Source organism: Eptatretus burgeri, chromosome 6 (genome assembly GCF_056783735.1).
Source record: "Eptatretus burgeri isolate ZD-2024b chromosome 6, Ebu_testis_v1, whole genome shotgun sequence".
In the NCBI taxonomy this organism is placed as follows: Eukaryota; Metazoa; Chordata; class Myxini; order Myxiniformes; family Myxinidae; genus Eptatretus; species Eptatretus burgeri.
The window spans coordinates 70,300,421-70,326,676 of record NC_140966.1 but is presented as its reverse complement, the minus strand read 5'-3'; the positions used below and the strand labels follow the sequence as shown (position 1 = coordinate 70,326,676).

Sequence of the window (26,256 nt, the reverse complement as noted above, 5' to 3'; positions counted from 1 at the left end):
TGCTTCCCGTGTGCCGCGAATAAATGTGCTTTATTGTTGAACTGTTCTCCCGCTTCGCTTCGTCTTTTCCCCCATTGAACCCTCATCTTGCTTCACGTAAAGGGTTGGTAGTGGGCTGAATACGCCCGATAATTAATCAAACCGTCGAGGTCGACGATAACACCGCTCGGTTATTCTGATAGTACGGAACGGGTCGCTTAAGTGGCCTGTGTCCGAAGTCGACCTGCGGCGAGGTGCGATCGCCCGGTCTACCCTCCGCGTGGGTACTTAGGTAGGTCGAATTCGGCGAGCAACCCTATCCCACGCGGGGGCTGATTGGCTCGATCGCGGTGAGACCGAAAGGTCCACCCGTGACTGGTTCCCGGCGTTAGTCCGAGAGGGTCACGACTGGATTGTCCGTCCGGTGGGCGACGTGCCGCGATTCGAGTTACGTGGCCGTTCGCACGCCGGCGGGCGCGAAATCCGCAACAATATATATATATATATATATATATATATATATATATATATATATATATATAAAATTGACACCTCCCATCCTCCTCAAGCCGAAACTGCTGAGAAAAGCAACCAAGAAGGCCTACACAAGCAGGTTGTCTTTCTTTATTGTTTATGTATTGACTGCTTTTGACATTTGCATGTGGTACATGCTTGGGAGCCTCATTGGTATGCATTGCTGTCTGCACTGTCGCTGATGATTCACCAATAAAGGCGCCGTCAGACCTTGACGATTTAGCCAGCGTATGCCTGATTTGGCTAAAACGCTGGCACACGTCGAATACATTATGGGTAGGTTTGTATACGTTAAGAGCACGCCGGCATACGTCGTAGTACGCTGGCTTTTTTTCGTAGTACGCTGGCATACGTCTTTGTACGCCGAGGTTTTAGACAAATTTTCCATGCTTGAAATTTTTCGACGTATGCCAGCGTATGACTCACACGTTCCGCATAGCACTGGCCATAAGTTGTAGGCATGTTACTTGATCATTGACACACGGCAACACACGTTACTTGTAAGTTACTCATAAGTCGAAACACGTCGAGGTAATGTTTAGCATACCCGAAACTTATTTCTTACCTATGAGTAACGTGTTGTAGGCACGTTACACGATCGTTGACACATGTCCACACACGTTACTTATAAGTTACTCATAAGTTGAAACACGTCAAGGTAATGGTTAGCGTCAGTGTTTCAGACTCCTTGGTTTTTTTTTTCTTCGGTATGACGGTGATGTTGAGACTTCGATTCCTAGTGCGGTTATAATATAATATAATTAATAGGCTGCCTCTCAACGATTTAAATCATAACCGCACTAGAAATTGAAGTGTCAACATCACCGTCGTACTGAAGAAAGGAAAAAAAAAACTAGGGAGTCTGGAACACTGACGCTAACCATTACCTCGACGTGTTTAGACTTATGAGTAACGTACAAGTAACGTGTGTCGACGTGTGTCAACGATCGCGTAACGTGCCTACAACTTATGCCAGCGTATGCAGAACGTGTGTCATATGCCGAGTACGTCGAGAAATTTTCAACATGCTGAAAATTTCTCAACGTACTCGGCGTATGACGACGTATGCCAGAAAACTATGACGTATGCCAGCGTGCTCTTAACGTATACAAAACTTACCCATAACGTATTCGACGTGTGCCAGCTTGGTTCGGCAAATTTTTCATACGTCAGCATACGCTGGCTAAAACGTCAAGGTGTGACAGCGGCTTCACACTTCGATGTCTAGTGCGGTAATGATTTGAATCGTCGAGCCGCAGCCTATGAATAGCATATGCCACGTGATAGTCGGCGATACGCTGCCATGCGCTATGCATAAGTTAAACTATCGTTAGGCATAGGTTGTGAACGCCGACAACACGCTCAGCATTCGTTGGTATAAGTTATCTATTTGGGATTGAAACGTTCTGTGTACATTACTAATACATTATGCATACGTCCAACACGTTATTATATCTCCAAAACGAAAAAAAAACATCAATAGTTCAGCGTACGCCAGCGTTTTACATACATTTTGAGACCTTGCCATACGCTGGCTAAAACGTCAAGGTGTGACAGCCCCTGAAGCGATGAAACTGATTCAGCAGCTGAGGGGGTGTGTGGCATTGGGATTCTCATGTGTGTACTATTTGTGAATGTCTTTATAGCTGTGGAGGAACACTGGAAAGGGTTTGATACAGCATAGCACTTACCTTGTGTTGGCCTTCTTGGTTGCTTTACACAGCAGTTTTGTCTTGAGGAGCATTAGAGTTATCAATTAATTTATATAATCCTTGCCACCTGGGTTTAGTTGAGTAGGTGAGAGCTGATTGGGTATTCCTTTCACTCACAGGTGAGATGTGGGTGGTTCTTTCTTTATTCTGTGTATATATATATATACACATATATAAATATATACATCCATTGGGACCATACTCTACGGAGTATTGGTGCTATCAAAGCAGTCTCCTGGGCTATTGGGCACAATCCTGGATGGGTCATTACTCCAATGCAGGACACTCAAATGGCTCAATCATCCCAGCAAGCTGGTACTCATTTTTCTGACCTCAGAAGGATGACAGGCTGAGTCAACCCTACCTGGTATTAATTCAAGACCTGAGAAGGATTTGAACTCAGGACCTTAGGATCCCAAGCCTGCCACCCTAACCATTAAGTCAACACCAGGTATATTAATATAATCATCTGGGTCAATTTGCTCTAAAACTTCTATTTTATTTCCAGCTTTGTTGATATTGAAATGAATAATGACCTGGATTGAAGGATGGGTGCTGTATTAGAGATGTCACACAGATGTGAAGCATTAGAAGAATGCCCTTTCCCGTGTCAAATTTTACTTGCATTACCCTATATGATGGCTACAAATTGTATATCATGTTGGTTTTTCTTTTATTTTTGCTTCTGCATTAACTTGCATTCAAATTTCCTCTTCCTATGTCAACCATATTTTGTTTCCTCTGTGCAGGTTTCTGCATTAGATTTGTATCAAAAGTTTTGCCTGTGATAAGGGCATTCAGTTGAAAACAGCATTGCCCCTTTTGAGTCGTGGTTTGTGGGACTGTCTTTAGTATTTTATACTGTATAAATGATAACTCCATGAGGCATTGACCACACCAATGCCCATCTGCACAGGCATCATGCTTGGGAGAATGGGGCAACATGGCTTACCTTTAGTGAACTTCTGTCAGAGCCTCAACGAAGCCATCATGAAGATAGTAACAATCACTGTATGGTCAGCCAACACACCGACCTCACTGTGAACACAAGCTCTACATTCCAAAACACAATATAAAGCAAAAGCAAATATTTAATCATTTATATCGAATGTAAGAGAATTTGTACCCTTTATCTTTGCAGGTATTTCCCTTTCGGGATTGTATTTCTCATTGCTGGAAAAATACTGGAGATGGATGATCCAAAAGTCATGGGAAAACGGCTAGGATTGTATTCTGTCGCTGTAGTTGGTGGACTCATTGTGCATGGAATGGTAATTTTACCACTTATGTTTTTCGTCATCACAAAAAAGAATCCTATTGCATTTATCCGTGGGATTCTCCAAGCTCTGTTAATCGCCCTCGCAACATCGTCAAGGTAAATATGACAATAGGATAAAACTTACCTGATATGTACTACTTACAGATATTGTGTACACATATGTGTGTGAGCACACGTGAGCACTATCTCTCTCTCTCTCTCTCTCTCTCTCTCTCTCTCCCTCTCTTAAATGGCTCTGCAGCTGTGGCCCCAAAACCACACTTTTGACATAATTCACCATTGGTCCATTATATGGTTCTCCAGGTGATAACAGAGTGCCACAGAATAATAAAAAATTTTTTTAAACTTTTTCCACCAACTTTAGTTGCATAAAATAATACTCGAAATTGTGTTATACTTCTTTGAAAATTTGTCATGTTCTGATGGGGTCAGATAATCCAATGGGCAGGGATGGGTCATCGTACAGATGAGATAATTTCGGTATTGCCCTAAAGGCGTGGTCTGCATAATCGTGAAGTTTATAAACGTTCACAAGTGAGTGAAAATAGATGGAATAGCCAGATTAACACTTCCTTGAAAGAACATCTTACTTTACGACGCAAATATTTCCTGCAAAGCACAACAATTTGAACAGTATTTGGTTTATTAGCCCGTCCCCCGCGCGGAAGACGGGTTTTGCAATCACTTCTGTGTGTCTGTCTGGGCCATAACTTTTTTGAGCTTTTGTCATCAAATTTTCAACAAAGCTTTATTATGAGAATATGGAGAAGAGAAATGAATAATTCTGTTAAAATATTTTTCATCGTTATTATTCTTTGATCCTTTTTTGCTCTTTTTTTAAACATTTTTTTCTCAGCAACCACTTGTCCGATTGACACATTTTCAGGGATACCCCCCCCCCCACCCATGGAGAATATTATAATAATCGTGACATCATCGGTCACGGTATGGCAGCCATCTTGGATTAAACGCAAAAAAATTAAAACATTCTATTTCTGAAACCGCTAATCAGAAAAATTTGAAACTTGGCACATCTCATTGTACTCCCAATGGGGAGTAAAGGATTGTAAGGATGACGTCATCAGTGAAGTGGTAGACTAGCCATAAATGTTTTAATCTTAATCCTCGTTTACCATTGAGATTCAGTGTGTACGTCTATGCTGTAACATTTTTACCAATTGAGCTTTTGTCATCAAATGAAAAAAGAAGAGGAGGAAAGGAAACACAGTAACCTGCAAGTAAGAGGGTTGGGTTATGTAGTGTCAATAAGGGTATAAAAGATTGAAGATAGATTGGGATGACTGATGAAATGAGATGTTGATGAACTTACAAACTTGAGGCCCTGGAGGGAATAGTGTGATTGAACTGGCTCTGGAAGGCAGTTCCATAAATGAGAGAAAAGAAGAACATGAGTGTTGAGGTGAGCAGTGTCTATATTTTGAGAGTTTAACTGGGAGGGGGTTATGGGAAGAATGCATGCATTCTGGGGGTGCTGCAGAGGGTTGAGAGAGCACAGGGAATTAGACTGAAGGAAAAGTGTAAAAAAAAAAAAAAAAAATCAGAGGCCACCAACCTGCCTGTGATTTGAGAGCAACAGACCTTGTTTTTCGGCCTCATAATGGGAGATGTGCCAATATTGTTGAAAGCTTTTGATTCCACAGATTCCAGGAGAGATAAATGTGGTTCTGGGAAACCATCCCATTGGAGAAAGAATCATTTCATTAAGCCATGAATAAATGCTGTGCATACTGTATATAGTTGTTATTTTAAGGCATGACTTGGAACAAATATAATTTACCCCTTTTCTCTCGAAGATCTTTTCTAAGCAACCAGTTTCACAGGCAGATTCGTGATTCACCTACCAGTTAGCAGGTTTAAAAAGTACCTTATAACAATTGTTTAAGAGGAAGGGAAAGAATTGGGGTTAGGGAGACTGTGAAAACGTAGCATTCATCAGCCTTTGTCTATTGGCTGTTTGAACCAAAACAATAATCAGTTGGAAACTGAGATCTAAAGGATATTAATCAGTGACAAGCCTTGGATGGATGTTAGATTGAGAATCTCATACACTGGCATTATAGTTGGTGTATGTTAAATATCCCACGGCGTCCATCGTGAAGAGTAGGCGAGCTATCGCTGGCACCATGAACGAATAACAAATTCCTACCCTAATCTTAGTTGAATGTCAGGCCTGGCCAGACAGTTCGTGAAAAACTTGGGGCAAGATTCCCCAGGTCACCCTCCAATAACGTAGTAATAATTGTGACCATTAAAGAAGACGAAGATGAACCAGTGACAAGAATATTTTAGTCACTTGTGCATTCTGGAATAAAGTGAACACTGCAGACTTGCATGTTGATCTGAGCTTCAGACCAGTTCTCATTCCTGATGGGTCTGAGTTGAAGTAGATTCTGTGGAAATGCTGTACTAGTTGTAGGAGTACAATAAAAATCAAAACATCAGATTTTCAAATCTTTATGGCAAACTGTACTCGCATCAGGTATGTTATTGCATTTTGTCGATAAGCTGTTAGGGTTAGGGTTCACTATTGAGAAAGTATTAATCTCAGATATCCTTTCAAGAAGGCATGGAAAACAAAAACATTGGTAAGGTGTTCTTTGTACATACAGAGTTTTATTAATAAGTTGTCTCATCTTCAGCTCTGCAACATTACCGATAACCTTTAAGTGTCTGCTGGAGAACAATGGAATTGACCGGCAAATAGCAAGGGTTGTTTTGCCCATCGGTACGACCATCAACATGGACGGGACAGCTCTGTATGAAGCAGTTGCAGCACTATTTATTGCACAGGTCAACAACTACCAGCTTGACTTGGGACAACTCCTCACTATCAGGTACCTAGTAGGCTTGCTGCATAACATCAGTCACCTTTTCAATCACGAGGGAATGATAGAGAGAGGAGATTGGGACCATACTCTGTACAGAGCATTGGTGCTGTTGCAGGTATTGGGTTACAATCCTGGATGGGTCGCCACTCCGACACAGTATACCAGCATGCTGGCACTCATTTTGCCGACTTCGGAAGGATGACAGGCTGAGTTAACCCCACCTGGTATTAATTCAACAGCTGAGCAGGATTTGAACTCAGAACCCTTGGATCCAAAGCCCACCACCCTAACCATAAAGCCAACACCAGGCATACTGATATAGAATGAATCTATTTCTGGGAAAACCATTAACCAAATGTTCTACATTGAGGTTTTGAGGGGATAATTATTGCCGATAAAAGCAGAAGAAGAAGTTTCTGCACAAACTCTGTATTTTAGTTGTCAAGCAATCAACTTACTCATCAGATACTTATCTCAACCACCAAAGGTGGACAGAGGTTATGTTTTCACACTTGTCTCTCTGTGAGCAGGATATCTCAAAAATTTGAGAATAGATTTGGATAAAACTTAGTGAACAGGTTGGGTGTGTGACAAGGACCAATTGATTAGATTTTGGTGAAGATCCGGAAACGATAATTATTAAGTGCTTCTTCACCTTTGAGAGATAGGGCCAAAAGCGACAAAGAGCACGATATCTCAAATAGTTGTGGACGGATTCAGATGAAAGTTGGTGGACAAGTTGGGTGTGCGACAAGGAAGAATTGATTAAATTTTGGTGAAGTTCTGAATCCAGATCCAAGAACTTGTTTGTGATTTTTCATCAGTGAGTGAGAAGGGAAAAATCGACATAGTACAATATCTCATAAAGATATGGAGAGATGTTTTATTGTTTTGTATTCACCGTTGAGACTCGTATGAGAGCTAACACACAGAACATACAACGAGGGGAGCAGGAGATAAGAGGGGCTGGAGAGGGAAGGAAAACAGTGGGGAACAGAGACATGAGGAGATATGTGGAAGGGAGAGGGGTGGGGTGGGGTACACAGGATAAACAAGATGGACACTTCAGGGACCTTCAGGAAGGAAAGCAGGAAATTTGAAGGAGATGGGATTGGGGTGGATTAGCGGGGGTAGAAAAGATCTTGGTTTTGGATGGAGGAAGATAAGAGATGGTGGTGAACAGCTGTTTTGAAGACCTGGAAGGAAGAGTGGGATTGAAGAGAGTGTGGGAGTTTGTTCGAAAGGTGGGGAAAAAAAGAGGAATGAAAGAGTGAAGGTGAGCAGTGATTTCATCTGCAAAGACTTGTTCCAAGTCAAAGACTTGAGAGATCCAAAGACCTGTTCCAAAGGCAGGAAATAAGAGGACTGAAAAAGTGAAGGTGAGCAGTGATTCTTGATTTTGGTAGTTTTACCAGAAGGGGGCTGCTGGCAGACCTTGGAGGACCTGTGGAAATATGAGGAGGGGGGGGGCGTATCTCAGACAGAGAAGGGGGGGCGAGGCCAGAGAAGAGCTGGTAGAAGACAGAAAGATCACCGACCTGCCTGTGGTGAGAGAGTGAGACACCCAAACACTCAGCCTCATCGCAGGAGATACCAATGATCCGAAATGCCTAGGTTTCCACAGTGTGAAACAGAGAAAGGTGAGAGGCAGGAACACGAGCCCAAAAGGGAGAGCAGTACTCCATCAGGCTGTGGATGAAAGCTTTGTATGTGGTAAGGAGCTCAGGTGTGCCAAGGAAGGACTTTGCACGAATGAGGATGCAAAGTCGGCGACTTGCTTTGGAGGCCAGGTTGGAAATGTGGGTTTCCCAGAAAAGATCATGGCAGATAGTGAGACCCAGAAGCATGAATGAAAGGACGTCTTCAACAGGATTGTTGAAAAAGTAGATGGGGGGGGGTGTCTCCAGATAGTCCTTTCGGAAAGACATCGTGAGAGTATGTGATTTGTCAGGGTTGAAAGACATGATCCACGTGTTGGACCAGCTTGTGATTTTATCCAGATCTGTAGAGAGTGAAGAGGCTGCTACTTGCCGATCTGAGGGATGACAGATGGCATGGCAGATGGTGAGTCATCAGCAAGGAGATAAAGAGGATTTTCCAGAGTCAAGAGACATCATTGATGAAAACCAGAAAATGAACAGGGCCCAGAACACTGCCTTGGTGAACTCCAGCCTGGTCAGGAAGAGGGGATGACAGAACTCCATTAAAGGTCACATGTTGGCTGCGACAGGAGAGGATATCCTTGGATACCATAGGAAGAGAGTTTGGTGAGCAGGGTAGGATGCCAGATTGTATCGAAGGCACACAATGTGTTGAGGGAGATGGCTGTGATTTCATGTCTGGCATTGAGGATCTCCATCCATTGTTGGGAGAGCAGAAGCAGAATATCCATGGAAGAGTGACCTGGTTTGAATCCAAATTGATGATCGGAAATCAATCCATTGGAGAAGAGGAAGGATTTAATGTCTGAAGCGTTAATGGATTCCATAACCTTGCTGATGATTGGGAGAAGTCTGATTGGTCTGTAGTTGCAGGGATCTGTTTTTGCACCTTTTTATGCAGAGCGGTAATGTTTGCTGATTTCCAAGCAGATGACCTTGAGCAAATGAGAGGGTGAATAAAACAGATAGAGGATGAGCAAGAGCTGAAGAGCAGGTTTTAGGACATGTGGGCTGATGTCTTTGGACCGTTTGCATAATCTGAGTCGAGGTTTGAAAGCAAGCTCTCCAACTTGTCAGGAGAAAAGGACACAGAGTCTCGGAACAGCTGGGTGCGGCTGGGTACAGAAAGCGATGGGTTTGGGACATAAGATCCAGAAGCAAACACGGAGTTTAAGCATTCAGCCTTTTCACGTGCGGTGTCAGCAGTGCGGCCATTTGAGGTAAGGGAGGGCATGAAGGGGGAACATACACCAGAAACAGACTAAATTAGATACCACCATGGTTTGGAGGAGGGAGACAGTTTTGACAGTACAGACTTGAGATCAGAAGGATGTTTTTTCTGGCTCTCCTGAGGGTAGACACACACTTGTTCTGAGCTTTGTGGAAAGAACTGAGATTGCCTTCAGTTGGATTAGCCTTCCATGAGGCAAAGGCAAGTTGTTTCAGGACAACTGCCTCACCACAAGCTTCAATGTACCATGGGCAGGAGGAAGGGTAGGACAACTGAAGACAAGATGGGATAAATCTGTGCATGAGAGAAAGCTAGTTTCTTTGAAAGAATTCCCAGGCCAAGTTGATGTCGAAGGAAGTAGAGATGGGAGACCAGTCTAGAAGTTTGATAGCTGCTTGAAGTCCCTGCCAGTCAGCCTGAGTGAAATGCCAGAATCGACGGCACTAAGGGGGTTCTCCAATAACAGCCAGAGAGATATTTACTTTGACAAGCATGTGGTCAGATGAACCGATTGCAGCCAAGGAAGAACAGCAGATATTTTCAGGGGAATTGGTCAAAATCAGATCCAGAAGAGATGGAGTACCGTTGGTTGAGATCCGGATCAGAAAGTTGATAGATTGCGTCAGTTCCAATGAGAGATATGTCTTTTGCCGAAGTGGCATGGCAGGTGAGAGAGGTACCCACACCCTGCCAACTGGCATGATGACAGATGAAGTCACCCTGTATGAGGAAGAGAGAGTTGGGATAAGAGGATAGAAGTTGGTCCATGTTTTTGGAGAGCGAGATGTAAATGGAGTCATCACTGTTTGGTGGACTGTACAACACACATATAAACATGAGGTGGGAGTGGAGGGGAAGCTGTAGCCAGAGGTATCCCCGGGGGTGTGAGGGAGAGAGGGCAGTGCATGGTGGGTGAGGAAGAGTCTTTGATGAAGAGAGCAACTCCACTGCCAGGACGAGGTTCAAGTCTGTCATACTGGAGGAGGGAGTAACCAGGGAGAGATACTTGGGAGTCAGAGACATTTTGAGGAAAGGAGGAATGTTTCTGTTCAGCAGATTATGTCTGGCATGGGAGGTTTAACCGGAGAGGTTAAAACAATAAATAAGTTTATTTTTAAAGATTGGGTAAAGGAAAGGTTGATGAAAAAATTGTGCAGGTGTATGGTGAATGTGGGTTGGCAAAAGTAGTAGATGGTAGATCGGCAGGAGGAGGAAGAAGAGTCAGTACAGGAAGTCACATGGTTACGTGGGGTATGATGTGAGTGAGGTAAAAGGTATTTTTTGTTGCATTTAAAAAAATATTTTGAGACATGAAAAGAAGGGTGGAGTTGAGAGGGATAGAAGGAGGGTGGAGGGAAAAGTGGAGAAAATAAAAACTGAAAATAAAAAATAATTAAAAAAAATAAGGAGAAAATACAATAAACACGATCACGCACACAAACGGGAAGAAGGGTAGGCCTCAAGGAAACCCGATATGAAAATACGACGAAAACTCCACAATTAGCACAAGGTTTAACACAAGACCAAACTAGAAACGCACAGTAAACACAAATATAACAAAATGACAGTAAAAACACAACAAAATCGACAGGAAAACTTATCTTTGAGAAAGTCGGCAGAGACCCTGAAGAACCGCCAGGTCGCTCAAGAACCAGAACCTATTCAGATGAAACTTGGTGGACAGGTTGGGTGTGTGACAAGGACGAATCAATTTGATTCAATGTTAGTGAAGATCCAGATATGAGAATTTTTTTTTATTTTTCCAAATGATTCTTCACCATTGAGAGATGGGGCCAAAAACGATACATATTTCAAAAATTTGTGGACGAGGTATGACACAACTTGGTGGATGAGTTGGTTAGGTAACGAGAACAAGCCGATTCAATTCTGGTTCAGGTCCGAATCCAGATCTGGCCCATCAGTGAGCTACAAAACGTAAACTGTTCAGCCGGGCAGAGGTATGCGCTCTTCCGAGTGCCGTTCTAATTTTTAAAGTGTTCTTCATAATTGAGAGCTCGGACCAAAAACAAAATATATCAAGATATTTCAAAACATTGTGGACGGGTTATGACAAAACGAGGTGGATGAGTTGGGCAGGTGACAAGAACAAGCTAATTAGATTTTGGTTCAGGTCCAGATGCAGATCTGGCCTATAGCGGGATACAAAATGTAAACCGTTCAGTCTGGCCGAGGTATGCACTCTACCGAGTGCTGTTCTAGTACTCCATGTTACTTTCCCTTATTTTCAAATGTAAAGAGTCCACTGAAAGAAATGCAAATAAGGTTGTGATGTGTGCCATGATTCTGGACAACAGTGGTTCTGTAGGGGATTCAAAAACAGAATTACCAAATATGTTGGTCGGAGTTGTTCTTGCTTGAATAGGTGGTGTTGTTCAGTCAGAGAAAACTTTGAAGGAGATAGCTCTCACTCAAAGTGTTATACAAATGGCATCCAAAAAAAACATCCTAGAAACCTGTTTATTGAATCATGAAGAATAGATTTGTTCAGAATCAGCCTTATTATGACACATTGTTTGTTGATTTTTCCGAAGAACTTCATCGTATTCTGATCTATTGTGAACTTGTTTGCACGAAAGTGTTACAGCAACAGCGGCAAGCATTGGAGCTGCTGGCATCCCTCAGGCTGGACTCGTTACCATGGTGATTGTACTGACATCAGTAGGCTTGCCAACAGAAGACATCACTTTAATCGTTGCGGTGGACTGGGCATTGTGAGTCGCATTGCACTGTATGTGACTGTTTGCAATGATACAATGGTATTGATGTCTCCCTAGAAATCCAAAGGCTACCAAATGAAATTAGACAACACTAATGTCCGAGAAAATATCTATCTGGCAAAAAGTTGAAAATGCCACTGAATAAAGTGAATAACCTACAAGGCTGAAGGGAATTGCATAAGTTGAAGAATTTGGCCAAAAAAACAGAGCAATTGAACCTGCTTATTAATTAATTTTATATTTGGGTAAACAAAAGGTGTTTGTGACAGGGATCGCTGCCGTACGATGATCAACGTTCTGGGCGATGCACTGGCAGCGGGTGTTGTGGCACACCTGTGTCAACAAAACTCCCAGAAGGAAGGCAAGAATCAGGTGTGTTATTTTCTCAATGACTGCAGTTGTCATTCCCACCATGGTGAGAAAAGAACGAAAGGAACATTTGTGTTGATGCTATTTAAAGGTTTATTTAATTGCAATAGAATCCTACTCTCTGTAAAGGCCCGTGTCAGTCTGCATTGATGGAATTGAATTTATCAACTAAACGTTGGTAAGAGTATGTTTAATCGCACATCCATGTGAAATGAGATATGGCCGATATGTCTCGCATTAACCATTTAGCAGAGCAAATGAGCTCTTTCATTCTGATGAAGGGCGAATACAAAACGTTAGCTGCACCTCGTTCCCCATTGTGGTAAACCTACCATTAGTTGATAAAATCCACTTTTAGAATTGCAAATGCTGACCTGTTCATGTTTCTCTGCCACAGTCATTGAAAAAAAAAGTCACTGAAACAACATCACACCTCACAGAGAGCACAAACTCCATTCTCAATAATCCAAAAGGTGTTTTGCTCAAATTTCCTAATTATCTGACTTAAGCAGCTCATATGCCACCTTTATAAGAATATTTCCTCAATGAAAAGAGTCTCCACATTGTGTAGTTCTCTTAGTCTTAATATTAATGGGTTAGAAATAAACAGAATCGTACACACAAGGTTTTGCAGCAGCGACAGGTGCTAAATTACTTGCAGTCAATGATGCAAGCATATTCACCTCCATGTCTAATTACAAAACAACCCAAGGGATAAAAACCAACACCTTGTGAGAAACCAATTTGATAATGCAATGTGAAATTAAATTTCAAACTGCTCTATTTCCTAAACAAAACTCGGTTCCAAAACTCATGATGGCAGATCTAAAACATAGGCTTGGTACAGCCCGAAATACCATGTGGGCAAATCTACCTGCCCATGATAAAGATCGGTGGACACCACAGGAAAAATGAGCTGTCAAGCAAAATGACTATACGTGAGATGGCGAACAGCCCAAAATTGCCCATAGATCACAATTCGTTCGTTTTAGATGGGGCTAAAGGACGATTATGGATAGGAATGAGCAATGTTGGTACGCTGATGGGAACGGAGTAGAGAAGTCACTGAAATGCTGTGAAGAAGACTTGATATTTGCTGCCTTCAAGAAAAAAGAGTGTGAAGTACAAAAGTTTCAAAAGGAAGAAGATTTATTGGCTGCAACAAAGAAAAATGGAAATTTTTTCTGGTGAGAAATGAAAAGGGAATTGGTGGCATTGGTGTTCTCATTGCAGAAACATTTATCCATAAAGTGGTGTTAGTAACGTGATTCAGTATCAGAACAATGACGCCAAAAATTATTCAAGGAGAAGAAATTTTGAATAGTGTCGGTGAAGAACAACAAAGATAATTTTGGGATGGACTCTAAGATTTGCTTCCATAAAAAAGCTGCAAAGGAGAAATGATTATAGGGGGAGATTTGACTGGACATATTGTTGATAAACCAAACAGATATGATGGTGTCCAAAGGTGGATTTGGATATGGTGAAAGGAATGAGGCAGGAGAAGCGATATTAGAAATGGCGGAAGCGACGGACATGTGTGTCCGCAACACTTGCTTAAATAAAAGAAAATAACGAGTTCATAGAACACGTTACCCGACATAGTTTTCAAGTAAATACAGTCCTTCAATTTAACCTTTTGAACCCTGAGCTCCTTGGACTTTCGGCTCCCCCACCCTGGCCTCCCTGGAGAAAATCCAGCTGCTTGGGTATATTGAGGTTTCAATAGCGGCCGGTACAACGGCCACGAGGGTTCAAAGGGCTTAATAAAATAATGATTTCAAAGAACGTTAAAAAAAAATTCCGGAAGTATCGCGCTATTGAAGCAGTCTTGGTTTAACATCACCTTACACACCATCTTAATTTTAACATGTCCAAGTACTGCTAAACAGAAGGGTTTTGAAAGTGCAAAGAAGGCAATTTGTATTCTGCTGTGTTAAAGTATATAATTCAATTTAAAAAATACCCCCGAGCAGGAGTGCCGGTCATCTCTGCCAGAGGTCGAAAGTAACTCTGTGCCAGACTGGAATAGGGGCAGTTCATAAAGTACGTACGCTCTACTTCCGGGTTTCAAAACCACCCACCCCCCTCTGTATGCAGGCTCATGACCACCCACCCACCCCCCACCCCCTTCTGTATGCAGGCTCGTGACCACCCACCCACCCCCTCTGTATGCAGGCTCGTGACCACCCACCCACCCCCACCCCCTCTGTATGCAGGCTCGTGACCACCCACCCACCCCCACCCCCTTCTGTATGCAGGCTAGTGACCACCCACCCACCCCCCTCTGTATGCAGGCGAGTGACCACCCACCCACCCCCCTCTGTATGCAGGCGAGTGACCACCCACCCACCCCCGTATGCGTCTCGTATCACATCACAATACTTGAAGATTACAACGAACTGTAGATTTATCTCATATGCATCAGTAATTATTAACTACAGTAATACAGTAATATGGAACAATTATTGATGTTCAAGGATTCAACATCACATCGAAAATGTTCCTGTGAACGGGATATTTTTCCCCCTCGCGATAACGACAGGCTCACCTTCATCTTCTGAAACGCAGCCCATATGCGGGCTTTAAACCACCCACTCCCCTCTGTATGCAGCCGTCGTACTACCCACCCACCCCTGTACGCAGCTTGTACGCGGGCTTTAAACCACCCACCCCCCTCTGTATGCAGCCGTCATACCACCCACCCACCCCCCTCATACATCGCTAATCGCTTGCAAAGCCAGCATTTCCTTATGAACCGATGTTTGTAAGTCATGACGACGCAGTCCCTAGCGGTGTTATTTACCTTTTTCTTTTAATACCACAGCATGTCATTTATGAAAATAAAAGTACAAATTGACATTCAAGACAATGTTAATGTCATAAATGAAAGTAAGTGTGCATATAAACTTGTGTTCCATTGTTTTAGTTAAATCTGACAAAAGCTTAAAATGTAATATTTGTCTTGGAGAGTTCCAGTTCTTAAGTTAATACTTTTTTTTTGTGTGTGTACTTTATGAACGGCCCATACAGGGAATCAAAGCGAAGCTTGAAGGGCTATAAAATCGGAACGAGAGCAAATTTCAAAAAAAATGGCTCGTGTTGTTCTCAATAATGGTCCATAGTATCTGAATCACTAATAACATTTGATCTCTCTTGATAAATGACGGAGGAGATACGATTTGAAATCGACGATTTTCGCAACTTTGACAGCCTCGTGACGTTGACCTCGACCTTGGATGACCTTGAAAGTTATATCGTTTTGCATGTCTCATCGACTTCTATCCATTCCACTATTGGTTATTTGTCTCCACTCGGTTTGATTGTGGACGGACGGACGTACGTACGGACGGACGGACGAACAGACTTCGAGACTGTTATTATTAGGTCATATCTACTGAGATGATCTAAAAACAAACAAAAAAATTGTGAAAGTTGTATAAATAATTTAATTCCGGATTTTACCGCCATTTCTTGTCGTGTCCATAACACCACCCTATCTAACATGTTACATTAGTTATTTGTGCCTGTTGTTTGTGTCCTTTATGATGTCCTTAAAAACAATAAGTTTCCTGCTTGGAATGATTTTCAATTTTGTTTGACTGCCAGGCAGGCCGGCAGACAGAGTAAAACAATTCACACTCCTCTGTGTGTGCGCGATCGGGATGGATTCAGAGACAAAGTACTGTTAAATGGCATGTTTGTGTTCCGATTCATGTTGAAAATATAACATTCAATTTAAACAACTTGTTCCTCCATCATAAACTGACATTTGTAGACAGACAGACAGACAGACAGATGGACATTAACCAATTGCCTAACCCCGGTTTTAGCTTCGTGTGTACGGGGTAATAACTCATGACTTTTACAAGAGGATTTGCAAAAAACAAGATTGATCATCTATTTGTGTGAAGGGGTTTTAAAATAAGGGTAAGCATAGGAAAGCAAGAGCTGGTAAAAAATTTTGACTCAGCATCAGATGGTCGTTGGAGATTATTATATCGCAAATGAAAAAAAAAAGCATAAGGGCCTCCCAGCAAAATTTGCACGTAAAAGTTTGGAACCTCACAGATGTGAAAACAAGAGAAATTTCAAGAAGATATGAAAAACGAGATGAAATTTGAAACTTCTGAAGATATCGATGGGAGGGAGACTCAAATGAAAAATGCTTGGATGAAGACAGCCAGCAATGTTTGTGCAATAAGCACTGGCAAGTTTCAAAAGGAAAAAGAAAGAATAAAGTCGAAGAAGGAACATTAAAGTCCAATAAGCAGTCAAATGGAAGAAAGATTACCAAAAGTCACAAATAGTAAAGACCTTTTAGGTAAGGAGGATTATAAACACCTTCACTCTTTCATTCCTCTTTTTCCCCACCTTCAGAACAAACTCCCACACTCTGTTCAATCCCAATCTTCCCTCCAGGTCTTCAAAACAGCTGTTCAGCACCATCTCTTATCTTCCCCCATCCAAAACCACGATCTTTTCTACCCCCACGAATCCATCCCAAACCCACCTCCTTCAAATTCCCTGCTTTCCTTCCTGAAAGTCCCTGCAGTGTAAGGACCTGAAAGTCCCTGTCATGTCCATCATGTTTACCCCATGTACCCCACCCCATGCCTTTCCTCCCTTCCACATATCTCCTTATGTCTCTGCTCCCCACTGTTTTGTACTTCCCTCTCCCAACACTCTTGTCCATTGTGTGTGTTAGCTCTTATATGAGCCTCAACATTGTATATATACTGTATATATATATATATATATATTTTTTTTTTTTTTTTTAAGGTTTGAAGAAGGAAAATAAAAAGGAAATAGTGAGAGCAAAGTACAAAGTGTATGAAGAATGGGAGGGGGGGGGAGTGGTTGGGGGGAGGGGAAATCTTAACCACATCAGAAGGCAAGATACAATTATCAAAACAGCCAGGCAGATGGTTAAGGATAAAAGAGATGTGGTCAATGTTAATTGTTTGAAAAACAGAAACGGACATATCCAAGTGAAAAAAGATGATGAGGAATGGAAATCTTCTTCAAAAAGCTCTTGAATGACGAAAACAAATTGGAGCATGACCTAGATTGTAAAAAAGCTGAATGTCCAGGAAAAGAGATTTGTGAAGAAGTTTAAACAGCTATTAGAAGTTTAAGGAAAGGCAATCAGTCCAACTGTATTCTTCATCAAAATGATAGAGGTGCTGGAGATGTTGGAATCAAATGGATGACTAAGTTGTGTAGAAAGGTCAAGGAAGAGGGAATGATGCCTGAAGATTGGGCAAATAGCACTACTGTGCCATTGTTCAAGATGAAGGGAGACCCTTTATAATGTTCATATTACAGAGGAGTTAAACACATTGAGCAGTCATTGAAAGTTTTTGAAAAGGTGTTTGAAAGAAGACTAAAAAAAGTGGAAAAATATAGACAGCAACCAGTTTGGTTTCATATCAAGAAGATCAACAACAGAAGTGATTTTATTTTGAAGCAATACCAAGAAAAGGAAACTGTATCACATTTTCATTGACCGAGAGAAGCATATGATCAAGTACTAACAGCAGTTGTTGAATGGGCTCTCAGAAGGCAATTCATGCCTGAAGAAATGGTAAAAGTAGTCATGGGGAGGTATAATAAAATCAAACACGATGGTAAAGACCAATTTAGGATGCACTGAAATGTGTGAGGTCAAGGTAGGATTACACGAGGGATATGTTTAAGCCATCTACTGTTTGTAATCGTGATAGAAGAATTGAGGAAGAATGAAAGGTTGTGATTAAATGTGTTGTTGTTCCTTGGTGACTTAGTATTGAATGCTGAAAGTGAAAAAGAAACAAAAGAGATGTTTTGAAAATGGAAAAGTGCAATAGATAAGAAAAATTTACACATCACCATTAATAAAATGAAGGTTAGGGTGAATGGTGAAGAGAACAGAAAGAAATAAGACAATGGGCTCGCTCAATTTTCTGGAAAATGATTTTGACGGAGTTAAATTCAATGCAGGCAGTGTTGTAGCGTCACAAGAGGTGTTGTGGCATCACAGGAAATTTGGTAACAAAGCTGGGGTTTTCATATATAAAGGATGTGAGCATCATCAATTTCAAGAAAAAATATGAAGAACAAAATGAAATGCTGCTGAACTCAGAATTTAATTTAGAAAAGATCAAATGTTTCTGTTACCTTGGAGAAATGATAGAGGCATCAGAAAGAGCAGACTTCGCCATTCGATCAAGAATAAAGTCAGCCTGGAATGAGTGGAGACAACTAGGTGGTATCATGAAGCACAATCTGTAAAAGTTGGAGTTTATGAAGCAATCAGACCAGTATTGATGGGGGAAGTGAAACACGGGCAATGCGGATCGAAGATGTGAAAATAATTGAAAGAAAATAGATGCGAGTAATAGGATAGATGAATGGATTGTCTGAAAATAAGACTACAGAGGTCAGCAAATAGGAAGAGAAAATAAAAAAGAACAATGCTACTGAAGAAGAACTGAGGAAGAGAAGACTTGGTTTGAATGGTGATCTGCAACGAAGGTCAGAAGAATAAGCTTTAAAGAAAGCAATAAAGCTCATCGTAGAAAGAAGAAAACTAAGAGGAAGTCTGAAAAAAAACACATGGGTTGAAACTGCACAGAAAGATATGGAATGTTTGGGTTTGCACGAAACTGACGCAATGGATATTCATATCGAAGAATGCATTATTCGACCAACCTCATGAAAAAAGGGGGAAATGGTCATAAAATGTTTATTGTTGGTGTTGTTTGTTGTTGTTGTCGATTTACTATTCATAGGTGTCTGCAACTATCCTTGACCATGTTGTGGAATGTCGGCTGAGGCCCTCACTTTTTCACTTTTAAATTCGTTTTCTCCACAACCGCTTGTGCGATTGACACAAAACTTTCAACACAGGAGCGTGTACCCATGGATAATTTTATTTAACATGGTTACATTCCAAAAAGTATGTTTTCTGTAGGCAATGGTTGCAGGGTGTTTCGCATATCGGGAATAAACGGCCTCAACCTCAGCTGAACTAAACAGTTCACGACCATTGCTAAACAATATCTTACTTCCTCAGACTTTATTACCTGAACTAACAAATCCCTTTCAATCCACCTTTACAGTGCAATGAAGCCACTGGAAGAGAGAAAGTGGACAATGAAGCGAGAATCCACTACGCCCACAGCAATGGCATTTCAATTGACGTCCCTTCAGCACAAAACATGCCACAAGGAATTGTGGGTCCCAATAATCTCCTGTCTCCCAATGGTCGGTACAACGCAAGGTGTGGTTTAGAGTCTACATTTTATCGAGATAGAGAGTTCATTATCAAGGTAGAACAAATGGAAACCAATTTTTAATAAGCCACAGGTCATACTGCTTGTGTACTAAAGAATGAATGCATTGCACCGCAGTGAATTTTATTATTATGTAACATCAAATTGACAATCCTTTTAAACATGAGAATTCATCAGCAACCAATAGCAGACAAATGATGAATCAGAGCCACCCAAAGACATAACTTTTACGAGTCCACTTGCATACAATAATCATGACTCGGAATACCAAATGAATTCTTTTTTCATTTCATGGCAAGACAAATAGTGCACCCTGCCTGGACATCAAATCACATGAACTACAGGTGGACAATAAACAAGCAAGGTTCTTTCTTCAATTCCTTCTTGTTTTGTTCAAAATATTCCTCCAAAAATGTTGCAAAACGCATTCATAGGATCATCTGTTTCTTTGTCAGCACCAAAAAATCTGATGCAATGTAAAAATAAATAAAGGGATAAAAAATACAACAAGATAAGTCATTTCCCAGCATTATTCCAATGTCACAAGGATTAGTAAAAAATTCAAAAAATATGCAAATCCAATGTCCCCGAGATAGAATGCCAATGATATGGAGATCCAACTTAATAATCGAGTTGCAATAAATTATAGACACAGACAGACTGGGCAACATCAAGTTATTGGGTTAGAAGGCAGAAATAAAAGGCAAAACTGTTTCGGTAGCAAAAGAATATTCCACTCACATGCAGCTTTCCAGGCTGGTGTCGCTGGGTTTCTGAAAAATGTTGTTTGCTGGCAGGCAATTGTAGGGTCCTTTCATGTCATATGACGTTGATACAATCGCTGGCATGTCATCAAATTGTTCCTGAAAAAAAACATACTGTTTATTACTGACAATAAAGCTCCTCCCCCCCCCCCTTTTTTACTTGATTTCTGGGCTTTTATTGGCTTCCATTCATATTGTTATGTTTGTGGGGGTAGGTGGAGGAATTTCATAGTGAAGATAGGATTGTATAGTGCAGCATGGTCCAGCAACGAGTAGGAGACATCTCAATGTAAATTAAATAGGGAAAACCATGAGCTTAGCATTGTTACATGTCACCACATGGGGGGTGGTGCTCTATTAACTCGGTAGGGCTTAAGGCTCGTTCTCCCAGTATGTGATAGCCACCTGTGACCTTTTCCTACATATTTGCATTTACAAAGCCGGCCAGAAAAAGACCACGTTTTACAACATCAACAATTACAACAATGGCCGACCTGGCTGCCGACGGAGTCCCAACACAATTGGCAGGTTAAACCCTGCCCCCAAGAACGATAACTGGCAGGTCATGTCCCCGAGGTTCATGATTGGTCGGTGTGACGTAAGAGGGAGGATGATCGAGTGGAGACGGTAGTCGGAAGACAGAGGGTCTTCCTTGCTTCTCCTCAGCACTGACGAGACAGCTGCACATTCTCGTGTTCGTGTGGTGTGAATTGGCTCGCGTGCTAGAGCAATATGCTGGCCATTGAGTGTTCAGCTGGGTCGTGAAGTTTGTGCACTTTGGGGGGAGAGGAAGAGAAGAAGAGGAGCGCGTCTCTCAGGTTGAACACAGCAGGACCCTTGTTGGAGGATCGAAGAGGAAGGTGGCACCATTTGGTGTATGGTGGACCTGGAACTTAGAGGGAGCGATGTGGCAATTTTGATCGTGAAAAGGAGCTTGAATGACGGCTGGTGGGCCCTTGATGTTAAGGACCGCCCGCATGATTTGTCTCACGTGCGTGGCCGCAAAGAGCATCTTCGGGCCATCTGGTGCATTTCTCCACACCATTTTGGTGGCTACACAGTCTGACGAACACCAGGTTCTGAAAGATCGTCTCTGGACACAAAAGCTGAGTGCCACCACAAAGGAAGGATATTCTTTAATGTTTATCTTTCCCCCTTATCTGTTTTTGTGACTGAGTGGAGACGTCTTAAATTAGAATTTTGTTTCACCTCACTTTTCAATACCTCACTCTTGATTTATTTTTATTAAATCATCATTTGTTGAATTTACTGTTTGTCTACTTGTGGGTTCGAGCATAAATCCTTGTGCTTCCGTCTGGTACACGCCCTTGCCACCCTCCATTCCGTGCGTACCATCATCTCCAAGGTTCTCAGCTGTTCGCCTCCAAGTAGAACCGTTTGGCTATCCGTACAGGTCGGTGTTAACCAGCCGGACACGACAATATAGTTTGTTGTATACTTCATGCCATTCAATATCCTCTCGCTCCCCTCACTGTTCCTCTGTCATGACGTAATAGCAAAATACCTCTTTTCACACATTGATTATCATGTCGACCTTCATTCAACATGAAACCTTGTAAACTACGGGACCAAATTTTACTGTCATACTTTTTTTCACCTCGACATCTCGGCTCGTGATTGGACTCATTTTCGCGCATACATTTGTCACCTGGTATATCAGTCATTTTACCTGACTAATTAAATGGCACTTATGATGTCATGCTGACGGTGACGTCTGTCCAGGGAATGGCAGGATAAACTCGGTTATTGAAGATAGTCACCACTCAAAAGTTCATCTCAAAGTTCAAATGGACATACATGTAATGCACAAGGAGAGCTGGTGCTTTTGTGTCAATGGTGGGCACCAATACATTATTATAATGAGATCACTGAAAAGGCAAGTTTTTTAAATTGAGGTAGAAGCTCATGCAGGGCTGAATGACGGATGTGAGAAGCTGGCACAGGAACAATGAAGCAGTGCAACAGGCAGATAAGGAATAGGAATTGCTCAATAAAGGAACAAAAAGCAGGATAATAATTAGGGACCTTTGGATGGGACAACGGAACAGAGGAAGATAAATAGACAAAGGAAAATCAAGCCGAGGGGAAGAGCTGACAAGCACAATAAATGTATGGAACGGTGCATCTGGGCTGGAACCAATAGAATAGATAAGATAAGGAATACAAATAGAGGATAGGCATCAGTCCAATTGGAACAACTGCATTTCATGACAATTAATGTTATTAAAAGCTGTAATCTGATTGGAGTTACTCCTATTTTTTTGAATTAAACTTTGGGATTGCTTTGCTTGGTGAGTTAGAGGGACAAAAATAATGAAAGTATGATGTATGTCGAGCAAAGACTGAGCTTAGTTTGTGGAGAAATATTAAGCATTGCACTTTTTGAAACCAGAACCTGGTTCCACATTGTTCTGGGGAATTGGCTATGGATATAAGAGCTGCGAAGATAAGTGCATTTTTGGGGCTGAAAATTTGAATGCTATTAAATGACAAAACTGAGAATGGGTATAAGAATATAATTTTGTGTATTTCAGATGAGTTTGGGGTATTATGTAAGTTTCGTAATCCGGAACAGAAATGTTTCAAAATATAAATATTCCTCACTGTACCCTCACCATGTGACGCTGTGATTGCTCTTGTCAAATTGCATCTCTGTATTGTTATTAGCCTGGCCAGTTTAGCAAGGGATGGGAGAGGGCATGATAATCTGTGTGCATGTCAGTGCGTAGATCTACAGTGTCTGTAGAAAGTCTACACCCGCTTTAAAAATTTTCATCTTTTGTTGCCTTATATCTATGAATTAAGTTGCATCAATTCAGACTTTTTCCACCTTTATTTACACATCGTAACCCACAACTTCCAAGTGAAAAACAAATTTTACAAATTTCAGAAAATTAATTAAAAATACAAAACTAGAATATCTTGGTTGGATGTGTCCACCCCCCCCCCCATATAATAGTAATTGTAAATTAGCTCAGTTGTAACTAATCACCTTCAAAATCACACACCAAGTGAATTGGCCTCCACCTGTGTTAAATTGTGGTGATATTGATTATTTCAGAATAAAATCAGCTGTTGCTGTAGGTTTCCTCTGTTGGATAGTGCATTTCACAGCAAAGACTCAATCATGAGCCCCAAGGAGCTTTCAAAAAACATACGGAATAAAGTTGTGGAAAGGCACAGATCAGGGGATGAGAAAAAAATATTTTAATGGCCTTGAATATCCCTTAGAGCACAGTCATGCCAATCATTAAGAAGTGGAAGGAGTATGGTACCACCAAGATCAGACCGTCCCTCCAAACTGGATGATCAAGTAATAATCTGGATGCAGAACTGGAATTTTACCCAAGGTGTGTTTTGGAGTACATACACAATTTTATTGCAGATTCTGGTAACATAGACTATACTAAACTCAAATCCGAGTGATACCACTTTGTCACGCTTGAGCAATTTTTTTTAGGAGCAAAATTCAAAATGGCCGCCATCAAAACCGTTTTTTGGCCGTAACTCGGCCAAAAATCGAGATATGAACCCGATTTCAGTGGCAAACCCTATGTTTTTGGGGTCAAGGAATACACTGATATGTTTAAATAAACCATACAACTCATAATAATAGTCTATATTGCAATTTTTCTATTTAGATATAATATTTTGACTGAAAAAATATCGACCAAACTATTTTCAGCCGTAACTCTGCCCAAAATGTATATGAACCTGATTTAAGTGGTAAACAGTATATTGTAATGTATTGTAACAGTATATTGTATTGTATTGTATATCTTTATTTCCAACAGTACAGTTGAGTAATACAATTATTAGGTAACGACAAACTATAATTAATTATATTAACACAACCAAATAAATGTAATAAGCAAGGTTTACACAAATTTTACACAAATTCAAATACAAAAAGGGGTCTGTACATGCTATCTTATATATTATTTCCGAGTTTGTGGTTTCGTGTCGCGCTATCTTTGTATTTGTTCTGCGCTTGAGTAACGTGATATTCGGCTTACATTATCTCAAAGACCATATGAGGTGCATGGTACAAAAAAAGTAAATAAAATGGTTCTGAAACAGTGAAATCGTATTCCACTTACTGCATTTAAGTAAAATTACTACTGATACTCTGCATCAGTTCCTCTCTCAAACACACCCACCCCAACATGTCGCGCAGAGCGCGGGTTATGCTAGTCAACTATGAATACACTAATTAGTTGCTGATGAACTTCTTTCATTCTGCTTTCACTCAATCTTTCTTTCACTCAATCTCACATGCAAGACAGCTGCATAAATCAAATAACTAGTGTTCACTCAAGTTCCACAGATTCGCTTGCTAATACAGACTTTGTTTGGTCGTTCTGACATTCCTCCATACCATGGCAGCCACAGAACAATGAACAGGAGAGCCTGGTGGCAGAGCAACTACATCTATTCGTTGCACAGGGTTGCACTGAGCTGCACCCACACCTGATCATTTTGAGAACATTATCAGGAGCTCTGATGACATCCGGTGGCAAAGACACAGGGAGCAACATGCTCGACACTTCTTCATGTGACCATCGTTGGATCGATCAATGGTGGCTCTGGATCTGATGCAACCTGCCATGTTGCTGCCTGCAAGTGCACCCTGAGAACGTGTTGGATGAAAGCCACAGTGGTTGGTGGTAGAGTTTTTAACTCTGGTGCTGATGTCAGCTTCTTGCTAGCCATCTTTGAAGACCAGACATCAAATCGAATAGCTAACATGTCTTCTGTTTCCTGGGATCCATAGCAAGCAGCAAAGAAGGCATTTGCTTCAGATATGACATCTGGTAATTCTGCATCAAGATCACCAAGATATTTTAATTGACGACCATCTTTGAGGTGTTTCACAATTGTGCCTTTTCCGATACCCCACAGGTAGGCAACTGTGTCACATCCAGACACCACATGTGCTGCCAGAACTTGGGTGACAATATGTGCACTGTGCATGCTTCTGCACTGTCGCCTTGATGTCAACAGACGATCTGTCACGACTTGTACCAGCCATCATAAGGTTGCATGCCAGTTCCTTCAATTGGTAAAAATGCAACAGCAATATGAATACATATGTGTTGTCTGAAATTACCCGGATACTCGGAACTCCTGATGAGGCTAGAAGGACCATTTGTTGTACCATAATAACATTGGCTTCTTCGTGAGTGGTTCTTAGGTCAGGCCTCTCTACTACTTGGTATTCTGCAATTTCCATAGGTATTGGGTTAGGTCCAGTTAATATGAGCTTTGTGTTGGTAGAAAATGCTTCAGGATGGTCTTTGATGTAGCTGCAAATGATATTTTTAACTGGACTTTGTTCTCTGTCACTGTCAAAACGATCTTTTGTGCAGGGAGTGGTGTCGTCAGATTCAGCTGGTGTCGTCAACTGGCATCTTTGCCTGCACGAGCGGTTCGCGTGACTTTCTTGATGTTGTTGTCATAATACCGGTCAAAGACCAAATACGTATCACATATCTTCAGCTTATCTCTCAAATAAGAAAGAAGATTCTGCACATAGTCCTCTACTGTTCCTTTCGATGGCCATTGAATAACCCACAGCATAGCACAACCATCTACAATGATTGCTCCATCAGCTGGAAACATACTGTCAGACACCTCTACCTGCAATTTCTGCTTCAAGACTGCTTTCGATTTTGTGATTCGCATGTCACCGTTATCTTCAAACATAGAAGGCGGGACTGGGGCGAGCTCAAACTTCAGGATATCTTTCAGGTTGATGTCCCTCACTGCCTGAAGGCCCAACACTCTTGAATATATGAGTCCCGTGTCATATACAGGTATTTGTCCGACCTTTATCTGCTTT

The 26,256-nt window shown here is 41.4% G+C and overlaps 2 protein-coding genes across 7 annotated transcripts in view; one reads left to right on the top strand and one right to left on the bottom strand.

Annotated features, from left to right (window-relative positions):
* The window catches only part of LOC147025015 (excitatory amino acid transporter 5-like), a 76,589-nt gene extending 56,897 nt beyond the window's left edge, over positions 1 to 19,692 (top strand). The window contains exons 6-11 of the mRNA XM_085887059.1: positions 3,142 to 3,241; positions 3,367 to 3,600; positions 6,165 to 6,359; positions 11,843 to 11,977; positions 12,253 to 12,355; positions 19,456 to 19,692. Coding sequence (XP_085743185.1) covers positions 3,142 to 3,241; positions 3,367 to 3,600; positions 6,165 to 6,359; positions 11,843 to 11,977; positions 12,253 to 12,355; positions 19,456 to 19,692 — 1,004 coding nt within the window. The remainder of the gene's footprint in view (positions 1 to 3,141; positions 3,242 to 3,366; positions 3,601 to 6,164; positions 6,360 to 11,842; positions 11,978 to 12,252; positions 12,356 to 19,455) is intronic.
* Positions 17,844 to 26,256, bottom strand: part of HFM1 (helicase for meiosis 1) — a 306,617-nt gene continuing 298,204 nt past the window's right edge. For 4 of the 6 annotated variants that reach the window (XR_015059302.1, XR_015059303.1, XR_015059305.1 and 1 more), the window contains 3 exons: positions 20,371 to 20,492; positions 18,512 to 20,095; positions 17,844 to 18,147 (listed from right to left, as the gene is read on the bottom strand). Coding sequence is in view for 1 of the 6 variants with exons in the window: in XM_085885562.1 (XP_085741688.1) it covers positions 20,023 to 20,095; positions 20,371 to 20,492 (195 nt within the window). In the remaining 5 variants the exon portion in view is untranslated. Of the gene's footprint in view, positions 18,148 to 18,256; positions 20,096 to 20,370; positions 20,493 to 26,256 lie in introns of those variants that run through there. The other 2 variants (XR_015059301.1, XM_085885562.1) reach the window with 2 other exon arrangements.